This window comes from Erpetoichthys calabaricus, chromosome 8 (genome assembly GCF_900747795.2).
Source record: "Erpetoichthys calabaricus chromosome 8, fErpCal1.3, whole genome shotgun sequence".
In the NCBI taxonomy this organism is placed as follows: Eukaryota; Metazoa; Chordata; class Cladistia; order Polypteriformes; family Polypteridae; genus Erpetoichthys; species Erpetoichthys calabaricus.
Genome location: NC_041401.2, coordinates 1,237,442 through 1,248,567, shown reverse-complemented (window position 1 = coordinate 1,248,567; position 11,126 = coordinate 1,237,442). Strand labels below are relative to the sequence as shown.

The following is an 11,126-nucleotide window of genomic DNA, read 5'->3' as shown; positions in this document are numbered from 1 at the left end:
TGCCATGTGTGTCTGTGTCATTAATGCCAATCAGATGGCACCCTGTCCTAAACAGTCCTTATTCACTTTTTGGACCCCATACTGAGCACAGCTCTAAATCCGATGCCCAGTGTTCTGCCACAGCCCACTTTAGACCACAGTGTGTCTCCACAGGCGCCGACAACCAATCGAGCTACCTGTTACCGTTACTATAGCAACAGGCTGTCTCATAGACCAAGTTGTAATATTACCCTGGAGGCGTGGCCACCTCACGCAGCGACAGGTAACGCGAGACACAAGCCAGCGGTCAGTGCTGCCCGAGGGGACGCGTGAGGAGACAGCGAGGGGTCTGCCATCACTGTGGACTCTCAGCCACCCATGGAGCCTCCTCTGCCAGGTAACAGCATCTCGGTGGTCAGTGGGCTCTGGCACCATCTCGAGGTGGGGGTGGGGCTCAGCACTGAGGAGCTTTAGGCTGCCAGAGTGAGCAATGGGCGGAGCTTGAAGGGCTCTTAAGATGGGGTGGAGCTTGAAGGGCTTTGACTGTTCTGTTCAGGGGAGGAGCTTTTTAAAGGGCAGAGGGCCACTAAGCTGCTGCGGTATGCTGGGGCGGAGCTTGGCACCCCCATGCAGATCAGCTGTTCTATGGGATGAGTGTGGAGCTCTGTAGTGGGGTGTCTGTACGAGGGGGCGTGGCTTCCAGTTGAGGCGGGGGCTCGATTCTGCCACAGGGGCTTGGGGGTGTGGCTCTGCGCTGGAGGTGGAGCTAAACTACATCTAGAGAGTGGGCCAGGCAGACGGGGTCAGGGGTCAGGTTCAGGTGGGTGTCCTGCCCCAGTGTGGTCAATTCACCCTCTCAGGGTCTTAGTGCTTTTGCTCCTCAGTGGAAGTGGATGCCCACCTGACGTTGAGAGCACAGAGAGGGCTGGCACTGCAGTTGTGGTGGGCACAGCTTTCATCAGCTCTTCTTTTCCCCTCCCAGCAGGACTTGCTGATGTCCACCCAGCTGCCTATCGAATTGCCTTCAAGCTGAGGTCCTTGCAGAAGCTCTGCCAGTGTAAGTTTTGTCACCCCCTGGTGGCTGCAGCCCCTGACCCACACACCTCTGACCCGCCCCCCCCCCCCACTCCATTTCAGTGCACCTGGTAGACTCCTCCCTGATTGACCAACTGCTGCAGGACCTGAGGTCACATGTCCACCTGGATGGTGCCATCCCGACTGTCATCACCGCGCCGGCCCTGCAGCTCCTGTTCCAAAGGGCTCAAGTGACACCGGGAGCAGCGGAGCACACCAGTCGCCTGTTAGCTGACATGTTTGACCGGTGAGCCACCAGCCGCTTCTGTGAAGGAGATCAAAGTGTGTGGGTGGGCAGCAGGAGTGACCAACGTGTGTCGCTTTGTGTCCAGGGATCAAGCGGGGTCCTATCCTCTGAGGTCAGTGGCCGTGGCTCTGATGGCACTTTCGGCAGACCAAGTGTCCGTTAAATTTGCAGGTGAGTCAGGTGGCCGTGGGTCTTGGTGTCACCCCACTGCCACCTCTGAGTTGGCTTTGTCCTTCTCATAGGCCTCTTTGAATTGGCCGTACAGGCCAGCGGTCATCCCTGTGCTGGTGACAGGCGTGCAACTCGCCACGGTCTGAGAAACGTCCTGCAGGACCTGCAGCAGGTAGGAGGTCACCTGGTGCCCACCAGTGTCTGTGTGTGTCCACCACAGGCGTCCGTCCTCACCGCTCTGATCTCTCCCAGATACCCAGGATTGTCCAGGAGGACAGCGGCTTGGAGGAAGTGGACGTGGCCATCAGGGACTGTTTCCAGGGGGTGAGTAGGAAGAAGCAGTGTCTCTGGGCAGCTGGGGGCCGGCCAACCGGCCATTGTGCTCGACTGTCATTCTGTCCACCACTCCTGCAGGAGCTGACCAGTGGGATTGTGGAGGAGAAATTTGCCTGCTGGCTTCACACTGACCCCCCTTGTGTCCGGTGGCTGCCCACTCTGTACCGCGTGTCAGCCAGCGAAACTGTGGTGCACCAATCGCGCTGCCAGGTGTGCAGGAGTGGACCCGTCATTGGACTTCGGTATGAGAATGAGAGTTGGATACATGAAGCTGGGCTCCTGGGCACCACAATGGCAGAATCCAGTGAGAATATCCAATAAAGAGGGCCACCACAAGAGGGCGCTGTAGATGTGTGCCCAATAAAAGAGTAGTGTGTGCGCATCTACAAGGGGGCTACACACCCCAAAAGAGAGAATACAGATGTGCACTAGAGGGCACTGAATAGGTGGGAATCCACAAGGGGGCGCCACGTTATGCACCCCAATTAAAGAGAAAAACGGGCATCTACAAGCAGGGGCTCTGAACTCCAAAACAGTGCAGTTGTATAAAACAGAGGTGTGTCTGTCCACAAGAGGGCGCTATGTAGCAGCTTTGAACAGAAATGCAGGCATTCACAAGAGCATGCGTGTGAATCCACAAGGGGGCGCTGAGTATGGCAATTAAAAAAAGAAAAGTAAACGCCCACTAGAGGGCACAATTTACCCAAAATGAAATGTGTGCATCACAGGGGGCTGTACACCATTAATGGAGAGCTGCTGGCGCCCATAAACTCCACCAAAGGACAATCGCAGGAATCCAGAAGAGGGCATCTATAACAAAGTACCCAAATATATATGTGGGCATCCGAAAGATGGTGCTGCAAACACCAGTAAAGCAAACAGACATGGATGTCCACAAGAGGGCACTGTTTAGCTCAAAAATGAGAAATGTGGACCCCCACAAGAGGGTGCTACATACCCCCTAGTAAAATGGGAGGTGCAGATATCTCTGTATCCCCGGTGGGTCAGGCGGTCAGCGTCCAATAAGGAGAGGTCACCGTGTGTCTCATGACCACCTCAACGAGGGCCGGACATGGCGTGGTGGACTTGTCTCTGTTCTGGTTTGTTCCTTTCCATACAGGTATCAGTGCCTCAGGTGTGTGAACTTTAACCTCTGCCAGTCATGCTACTTGACCTGCCAGACAGATGGACGTCACCGACTCTCCCACCCAACTCTGGAGTTCTGTCGCCCAGTAAGCAGCCAATCAGATGCTGAGGTTTGTGGGGAGGGTTGTCCACTTGCAAAATGTACATGAGTGGACACTCAGCGGGTCATTGTCACATGCACTAGTCGCTATGGTAACAGGTGTACCAGCTCCTCACCCCTTCATGTCCTGGTCATTGTTACTGGTCAGCAGACACTCAGCGCTGGTACCCAACGTATTCACATCACGCTCTTTTTCTACAGCCATCCACCAAGGAGAGCCTGAAAGTTTTCTCATGGACACTGAGGACATTACTGGGTGGACGTCACAAGAGGACAGGACCTCGGAATGTCGTGATGCCCAAGATGGGCACACGGCCAGGGGTGGCGGAGCAGAGATGGTGAGTCTAACTGGCTCTCGAGAGACAGACACCTCCACCTGCATGGTCATTCATTTGGCTCATGTCTTTCTGCAGGCCAGGGGTGCACTTCTATCCTGGAGACCTCAAGCCCGCAGTTAAGACCCTCGTCGGGGACGGTCACTCTAGGAGAGCCACTAAAGCTGTGCATGAGGAGTCTGCTTTGGAAGGCTGGCAGTGGTCATTAGAGCCTCAGGTCAGCCTTTCATACACGGACTGGTCATCAGCTCCAGGAGTGACCCCAACCTCACCAAATGGTCTTGTCATCTACAGCCGCCTGTCCAGAGGAGCAAGAGGGCCTTGTCTGACCCAGACATGCGACAGCCACTGGCAGCCATGCAGGAGGTGCCCGCCGTCAGCAGGTGGGTGGCCAGCGTGTGTGTCCAGCTGAAGCAGAAAAGCTCACACCCCCTGCTGACCAGACCTCCACATCTCTGAAGTCTCCATGCTGTCCAGCTTCTCAGTGGGCCACCATCCACTCTTGTGGGCCACATTCCCTGTCCCAGTCCTTTCTGTCACCTTCTTGTCCTCAACATGTCCATGCCATGTTCTTATGTTTGTACTTGAAGGGAGCTGACCCGATGGAGGAGTATGGCCGTCATGGAGCTGAACGTTCAGGACGAACAGTGCCAGCGACTTGAAGCTCACATCGATGTCCTGACAGAGCACAACAAGACCCTGCAGGCCCAGCTTGGACACGTCCGTCAGCTTCTGCAGGTACCATCAGGCAGCCTGGAGCCGCTGGACGAGACCCTGTGGTCCCTCACTTTGTGTCTTTTACAGATGAGCCTGGTGGACACTGGAAATCTGGATGGACGAGACTTGGAGAACTCAAGAGGTCAACTGACCTTCGCTGGAACAGAAGAGCATGCTGGGATAGAACAAGGGGTTAATTGGAAACAAAGTGTGCCAAGTGGCAGCGGGCAAGGGGAGCGCCAGGCTGGCATCAGAGGGATGGACGGTCAAGAGGTGACTTGTTCTGCAGATCCGTACACCTCCCTGAAGATGGAGCTGCTGGACGCAGCTGAGCTGCTAGGACAGTCACTGTGTCACCTTGTGGACAAGGCCACTCTGCCACCTTCATGAACAGCTGGGCCTTGTGTTGACTGGCCATGCAGGGACAGCCACCCCAAGGGACAGAGCACCACAGAACACACTGGGGGTTCACTGCCAAGACTTTATTAGTGGTCAGACACGGGAGCGGGGCCTCCTGAAGGACAGTGCCTGGTCCAGGGGGGGTGGTCCGCCCGGTCCACTTTGGTGGACGTGGATTCCAATCAGGTCTCGCGTGTACTGCTTCTCCTTACCGAAGTCCTTCCTGTGGCCACGGATGTAAGATTCTGCAAATAAAAAGAAATCAAAGTTGGACTGGACCCTGCAATGACCACCACCTGGACTGACCACTTGGGGTCTCCACTCCGATCTAACGAGCATGACCCGGGTAAACTGGCCGGCCCTCTGCTTTTAATCCTGGGGGAGGGCCAGAGCCATCTTAGAGTGACCACTCACTGTCCATCAGCCTACAGTGACCAGTAAGCTCTACTAGACCTCCACTGGGACTCTTTGTCCCTGTGTCACTGGGTCTGGCTCTTTACTCAGAGTGACCACTAGAGGTGTCTCTGCAGTCAGTGACCACTAGGGCTACAGCTAGGGCTCTCATTCTGTTTCCCTGGAATGACCATCAGGGCTCAGTGTCTCTCTTCTTCTTCTAGTGACCACTGCACGTCCCTGTTTCTGTCCCTTGCTGGTTCTCAGAAATGACCACTAGAGGGCGCTGATTCTCTCTCCTGCTCTTAAGGACCACCTGAGGCTTCTCTCTCTCTCTCTCTCTGGAATGACCATTTGAGAGGTCCCTCTTTATTTCTTATTTCCTTTTTTTCTGTTGGTCGCGAGTGACCATTAGGGCTTATACATTTTCCTTACAGTGACCACTAGAGAGCCCCCCCCCCAGATCTCAGTGACCACCAGGTTTGACCACTTGAGGTTTCTGTTTCTCTCCTTTTGTCAGGGGTGACCATTAGAAGTTCTCTTTTGCTCCTTCCACCCACAGTGACCTGTATGGAGAAACCGCTTTGTCACTGGAGTGACCATTGTCCTACTGTTTGTTTTTCATTGTAATGACCACTAGAGGGCTCTCTCCTTCTATAGTGACCACTAAAGGCTGCTACTCTTGCTCTCTCGTGTTGAGGGACCACTAGGGGTCTCTCTCAGTCTTTCCCCCTGCACTGACCACTAGTGGTCTCCATCTTTCTCTCTGAAATAGTCTCTAAGGGTCTTCACAAAGCCGCTCCGCTCCCTGGAGTGACCAGCAGGACTCGGTTACAGCCTTGTTCTTCCAGTGACCACTAGGGGTCTCTATTTCCTTCTGTCGCTGTTTCTTAAGAATGACCACTAGAGGGCTCTGTCTCTGTCTCTTCGTCTTGGTGACCACCAGAGGTTTATCTCCTTCTCTCTCTCTTTCTCCCTGGAGTGCCAATCTCAGGTCTGCTACTGACCACTTGGTCTCTCTCTCTTTCTCTCTCAACTGGCACTGCTGGACATGCCACTCTGTGCTGCCCAATCATCTGAATGGACAAAACTCCCCTATCTTGTCATTGAGCCTGAAGACACAGATGCTTGCTGACTTCTCCTTTGCTGCCCCCCGGGTGAGACAGACTTGAACTTGGTGACGGACGATGACCCAGACTTGGTGTGTATCTTTAGGCCACTAACCCCTCCTCATAATACCCCGTTTAGTGCAACGCTGGACCCTCACTTACCATCGGTAACCAGGGAGTGGAGGGCTGTGATCTCACGGTCCCCAGCAGTCAGTTGCCGGCGACCCAAGCCATGAGTCCTGGACAGTACGCAGTCCACGTAGATGTCCCAGAAGACCTGCGCTAGGTTCCAGAACAAGGCCCCATGCTTCAGATTGTCTGAGGTCTTGAGGAAGATCATGAGGTCCCAGAAGCCCGAGACACTGTCCGAGATTTGGGGCTTCCTCATCTCCAGCAGAATAGTTGAGGATGACTCCCAGCACTGGGGGTCCGGTCTCTCCAGGGCCAGGGGGTCGACGTGCTCATGGCATGAGAATGGTGAGACACACAGCAGTCCCAGGAGTGCCAGCATCGCCCATCTTGGCCTGGCCACCCCAAAGCTGTCCATTAGAGTTCTGCAGAGACAGAAGAGGCAGAGAGTCAGTGGTTGGCACTGATGCCCAGTGATAGATGTCACCCAGAGAGTAATGAGGGCTGTGGATTATATAGCACCTTCCACCTTCAGACTAAAGACACTTCAATAGGTTCAGGTGGACAGGTGGGTGCAGGAGTTCATGTGACCATAGGGGGCACCAGGGGGACTTTTAATGGGGTTGTTCAGGCTGGACAGCCAGCTGACCTCTACTGGCCACTGACTGTGCTTAGGTGACTCCTCCTTTGAATGAACGTCATCAGCTCCCTAGCGCCCCACACTGGTGAGCCGGGGGTAGACATGGAAATCTGAATGAATAAACCACAAGACTGTGGTGGGCTGGCACCCTGCCCGGGTTTGTTCCTGCCTTGCGCCCTCTGCTGGCTGGGATTGGCTCCAGCAGACCCCCGCGACCCTGTGTTAGGGTATAACGGGTTGGATAATGGATGGATGGATGGACTTGTGCACGGGGCCCTCGTCGAGTGGCACTTTGAGTGGCCAGCTGCAGACCCCCCAACACTTTACTGGGGGAGAGCGGCGGCCGTCGCGCTGTTAATGGCTCGTTTTTTTCTCGCCGGACTTTCATGTTGCGCCTGGCCGTGTCGGACTATTGGGGGGGGGGGGCGACTGAGGTGGGGGGGTCTGATTCGGTCGGTCCGGTGGGTTTTTCTTGGAGTTTTGCCTGTGCAGCACTTTGGCTTCAGTTAAAATGTAAATCTTATTGCTATTGGTATTAAAGTGTTCTTCTAAAATAAAGTGCGACACGTCGGAGCGGACAAGCGGTCACCAGCGAGCGCAGGCGCAGAGCGGCGCTGTCAGCCAGGCCGGGTGAAGACCCCCGCAAGCCCCTGCTGACTGAGCTCCTCAGCACACGTGACGGTTGGCCCCACTTTGAAGGATGCAGCGCGTTTGATTTTTTGCGCCATCGCCCCCCGACCTCCTCGCGGATATTCGCTCATTTCGTGGGGAGAAGACCCCCAGCCGCTCACACTGGACTCCATGAGGCCACATTCTCCCCGGTTGTCAGTTTGTCGCTTCTTTATCGAATGCAGATCCTTGATGACATCTCAACAACCCCCCCGCCCCCCCCCCCACCCCTTTCCCGACCCCCTAAAGTATCTGAGTGTCCCTTTCATTGTTTAAAAAGCAGAACGGCTGTGGAGAAATGTCTGCCATTGAAACAAAAGCGCAGGGCGCTAAATTGTGTCCAGGACTAACACGTACTGAGCCCCAAGTCGTGTAAAGCGCCCCCTTTGAGCCGCCGCCCACCCGAACAGCACTGGGGGTCAGCAGGACCCGGGAAAGGGCGGAGAGTTTGAGGTGTCCGTTCAGGCCGAAGCGGGTGATGTGGTGGCGCAGCTGCTGGCGTCTCAGGTCCACCAGCGTCCATTTCAAAGCCTCGCACCGCCTCGGTGGGAATGCCAGTGTGTGATACCCCCCCCCCCCCCCCCCCCGCTTTCTGCCTTGCACACTATACTGGCAGAATTGGCACCTTCCTCGCGAACCTGGCAAAGTGAGTGGGCGCGTCATGTCCTGAGGCATCGCGACAACCTGCGGAAGAGAACAAGAAATGGACGCCAAAATGAGGTGGGGGGTCACATCTGTTACAGCGCGTGTTTGGTGTGTGTGTGTGTGTGGTGCACATCTGGACGTTTACCCACTTACATTTCGTACTGTGGTGGCCCCCTTTTCTGCCCCGACCCCTCCCTGCAGTTCACAGGCACCACTGTTTAGTTAGCCCTTCAGGTGTCCAGGAGGGTCCACTCTGCCCACCCACGAACTCTGGAGAGTCACACGAGTGCAGTTCAGATCAGGCCCGGCTTTAGGGGGTCATTTGTCGAGATGTGCGCGGGGGGCTTCCGCTTGTGTTCACCGAGTCATGATGAAGGAGACGAGCAGGCAGACACGGGCTGGGGGGCTCGGTGGGCTTGTCCGTGTTCCTTTGGGGTCTTTTCTAACGATTGCCCCGGCGGCGCTGTCGATGAAAGGCGCTATATCAAATGACCGACTGCACTGCACACTTCTCTCCGAGCTTTGCCTTCTGAGTCCCGACGCCCCCCGCTGCCGGTCGCGCTTTTCTATTTCGGACGTGATCGTCGCTTTTCTTGTCACCTAGCTGTCCCTTCTGCTCGCTCCTGTGACGGCCGGCGATCTCCGATTCCTAAAGAAGTAAACGACAAGCGACGCACTCCGAAGAAAATCCATTTATAGCGCCTTTCAGAGCAGCTCATCGACTCACGGAAAGGCGCATCAGGCATCACGGCACCTGGCGAATAACGGAGGGTCGTGTGCGGCGGGTATGAGACGTACGGCGGTAAGCGCGCCCCCCTCGACGACCGGGCCGACAGCTCACCTGTTCGAGTCTCGCTGGGTGTGCGGGTTCAGGGCGGCTCACCTGTTCGGGTGTCGCTTCGCTGGCAGGTGACTTGGTGTGACTTTCTGTGAGCGCTGAGAGCGCCGGGTGGCGACCGGACCTCCTCCGTGAGCTCCGTGACGACGTCACTCGTGAAATCCGGGTGGGTGGGGGGTCGCCGCTCGTGCCGCTCGAGAGGTGTTCTTCTTCCTCGTCGTCCTCTTCTTCTTTGCGCTGAAGTCGCCGGTTGTCACCAACGGACGCACTCGAGTGTCTGCTGGCACACCGTGAAAACTCATCAGAGGACCACCGCGAATCACATCTAGCGCCTTTCTCCACGCACCGTCACACAATACGCAGTGCCCACCCCGACGTCACGCAGGATTCTAACTTGAAGAAGACAAACAGGAAAGCTGCAGATGAAGACTCTGTTGTAGTGCGTTTCACAGAGCAGCCTTTTATTTCTGTCACAGCCAAGGTCGCTTGTCGCTGCCTTTTTCCGTTTCTCAGATGTGAAGAACTGACCACGAAACGTCCCTGCAGGAAATGTCCACTAGAGGGGGAAACCCAGCGATTCACTCAGATGGCATATAAGTGCATTTGGAAAGTATTCCCAGCGCTTCATCACTGTCTCCACATTTTGTTATGTTACAGCCTTATTCCAAAATGGATTCAATTCATTTTTTTCCTCAGAATTCTACACACAACACCCCATAATGACAACGTGAAAAAAGTTTACTTGAGGTTTTTGCAAATTTATTAAAAATAAACAAATTGAGAAATCCCATGTCCATAAGTGTGCCTCCTGTTTCCCCTGATCATCCTTGAGATGTTTCTGCAGCTTCATTGGAGTCCACCTGTGGTCAATTCAGTTGACTGGACCTGATTTGGAAAGGCACACACCTGTCTATAGAAGGTCCCACAGTTGACAGTTCATGTCAGAGCACAAACCAAGCATGAAGTCAAAGGAATTGTCTGTAGACCTCCGAGACAGGATTGTCTTGAGGCACAAATCTGGGGAAGGTTACAGAAAAATTTCTGGGGCTTTGAAGGTCCCAATGAGCACAGTGGCCTCCATCATCCGTAAGTGGAAGAAGTTCAAAACCACCAGGACTCTTCCTAGAGCTGGCCGGCCATCTAAACTGAGCGATCGGGGGAGAAGGGCCTTAGTCAGGGAGGTGACCAAGAACTTGATGGTCACTCTGTCAGAGCTCCAGAGGTCCTCTGTGGGGAGAGGAGAACCTTCCAGAAGGACAACCATCTCTGCAGCAATCCACCAATCAGGCCTGTATGGTAGAGTGACCAGACAGAAGCCACTCCTTAGTAAAAGGCACATGGCAGCCCGCCTGGAGTTTGCCAAAAGGCACCTGAAGGACTCTCAGACCATGAGAAAGAAAATTCTCTGGTCTGATGAGACAAAGATTGAACTCTTTGGTGTGAATGCCAGGTGTCACGTTTGGAGGAAACCTGGCACCGCTCATCACCAGGCCAATACCATCCCTACAGTGAAGCATGGTGGTGGCAGCATCATACTGTGGGGATGGGGACTGGGAGACCAGTCAGGATAAAGGGAAAGATGACTGCAGCAATGTACAGAGACATCCAGGATGAAAACCTGCTCCAGAGCGCTCTTGACCTCAGACTGGGGCGACGGTTCATCTTTCAGCAGGACAACGACCCTAAGCACACAGCCAAGATATCAAAGGAGTGGCTTCAGGACAACTCTGTGAATGTCCTTGAGTAGCCCAGCCAGAGCCCAGACTTGAATCCGATTGAACATCTCTGGAGAGATCTTAAAATGGCTGTGCACCGACGCTTCCCATCCAACCTGATGGAGCTTGAGAGGTGCTGCAAAGAGGAATGGGCCAAACTGGCCAAGGATAGGTGTGCCAAGCTTGTGGCATCATATTCAACAAGACTTGAGGCTGGAATTGCTGCCAAAGGGGCATCGACAAAGTATTGAGCAAAGGCTGTGAATACTTATGGACATGGGATTTCTCAGTTTTGTTATTTTTAAAAAATTTGCAAAAACCTCAAGTAAACTTTTTTCATGTTGTCATTATGGGGTGTTGTGTGTAGAATTCTGAGGAAAAAAATGAATTGAATCCATTTTGGAATAAGGCTGTAACATAACAAAATGTGGAAACAGTGATGAAGCGCTGGGAATACTTTCTGGATGGTCTGTAGGCCTACAAC

At 54.3% G+C, this 11,126-nt stretch overlaps 2 protein-coding genes across 5 annotated transcripts; one reads left to right on the top strand and one right to left on the bottom strand.

The window, feature by feature from the left end:
* The first annotated feature begins 727 nt into the window (after nucleotides 1-727).
* Nucleotides 728-4,690, top strand: LOC127528975 (uncharacterized). 4 transcript variants are annotated; one of them, XM_051930987.1, is made up of 9 exons: nucleotides 728-1,036; nucleotides 1,117-1,643; nucleotides 1,724-1,795; nucleotides 1,886-2,049; nucleotides 2,928-3,039; nucleotides 3,255-3,605; nucleotides 3,683-3,771; nucleotides 3,979-4,126; nucleotides 4,193-4,690. In XM_051930987.1, the coding sequence occupies exons 6-9, from the start codon at nucleotides 3,453-3,455 to the stop codon at nucleotides 4,493-4,495; spliced, it is 693 nt and encodes a 230-aa protein (XP_051786947.1). In that variant the 5' UTR covers nucleotides 728-1,036; nucleotides 1,117-1,643; nucleotides 1,724-1,795; nucleotides 1,886-2,049; nucleotides 2,928-3,039; nucleotides 3,255-3,452; the 3' UTR covers nucleotides 4,496-4,690. The 4 variants fall into 4 exon arrangements, with proteins under 4 accessions (XP_051786947.1, XP_051786944.1, XP_051786945.1 ...); XM_051930984.1 differs by having other exon boundaries at nucleotides 3,979-4,690; XM_051930985.1 differs by lacking the exons at nucleotides 728-1,036; nucleotides 1,117-1,643; nucleotides 1,724-1,795 and having other exon boundaries at nucleotides 1,884-2,049; nucleotides 3,979-4,690.
* Nucleotides 4,580-9,122, bottom strand: LOC114656492 (protein FAM237A-like). Its single transcript, XM_051930988.1, has 3 exons — nucleotides 8,973-9,122; nucleotides 6,169-6,560; nucleotides 4,580-4,749 (listed from the first exon to the last, which is right to left on the bottom strand). The coding sequence occupies exons 2-3, from the start codon at nucleotides 6,551-6,553 to the stop codon at nucleotides 4,598-4,600; spliced, it is 537 nt and encodes a 178-aa protein (XP_051786948.1). The 5' UTR covers nucleotides 6,554-6,560; nucleotides 8,973-9,122; the 3' UTR covers nucleotides 4,580-4,597.
* Nucleotides 9,123-11,126: the final 2,004 nt, after the last annotated feature.

Coding starts and splice junctions, on each gene's coding strand:
- LOC114656492 (XM_051930988.1), bottom strand. CDS start 6,553: ATGGACAGCTTTGGGGTGGCCAGGCCAAGATGGGCGATGCTGGCACTC. Junction 4,750..6,168: donor CCACTCCCTGGTTACCGATG/GTAAGTGAGGGT, acceptor TTTTATTTGCAG/AATCTTACATCCGTGGCCAC.
- LOC127528975 (XM_051930984.1), top strand. CDS start 3,453: ATGTCTTTCTGCAGGCCAGGGGTGCACTTCTATCCTGGAGACCTCAAG. Junction 3,606..3,682: donor AGTGGTCATTAGAGCCTCAG/GTCAGCCTTTCA, acceptor TGTCATCTACAG/CCGCCTGTCCAGAGGAGCAA. Junction 3,772..3,978: donor GAGGTGCCCGCCGTCAGCAG/GTGGGTGGCCAG, acceptor TTGTACTTGAAG/GGAGCTGACCCGATGGAGGA.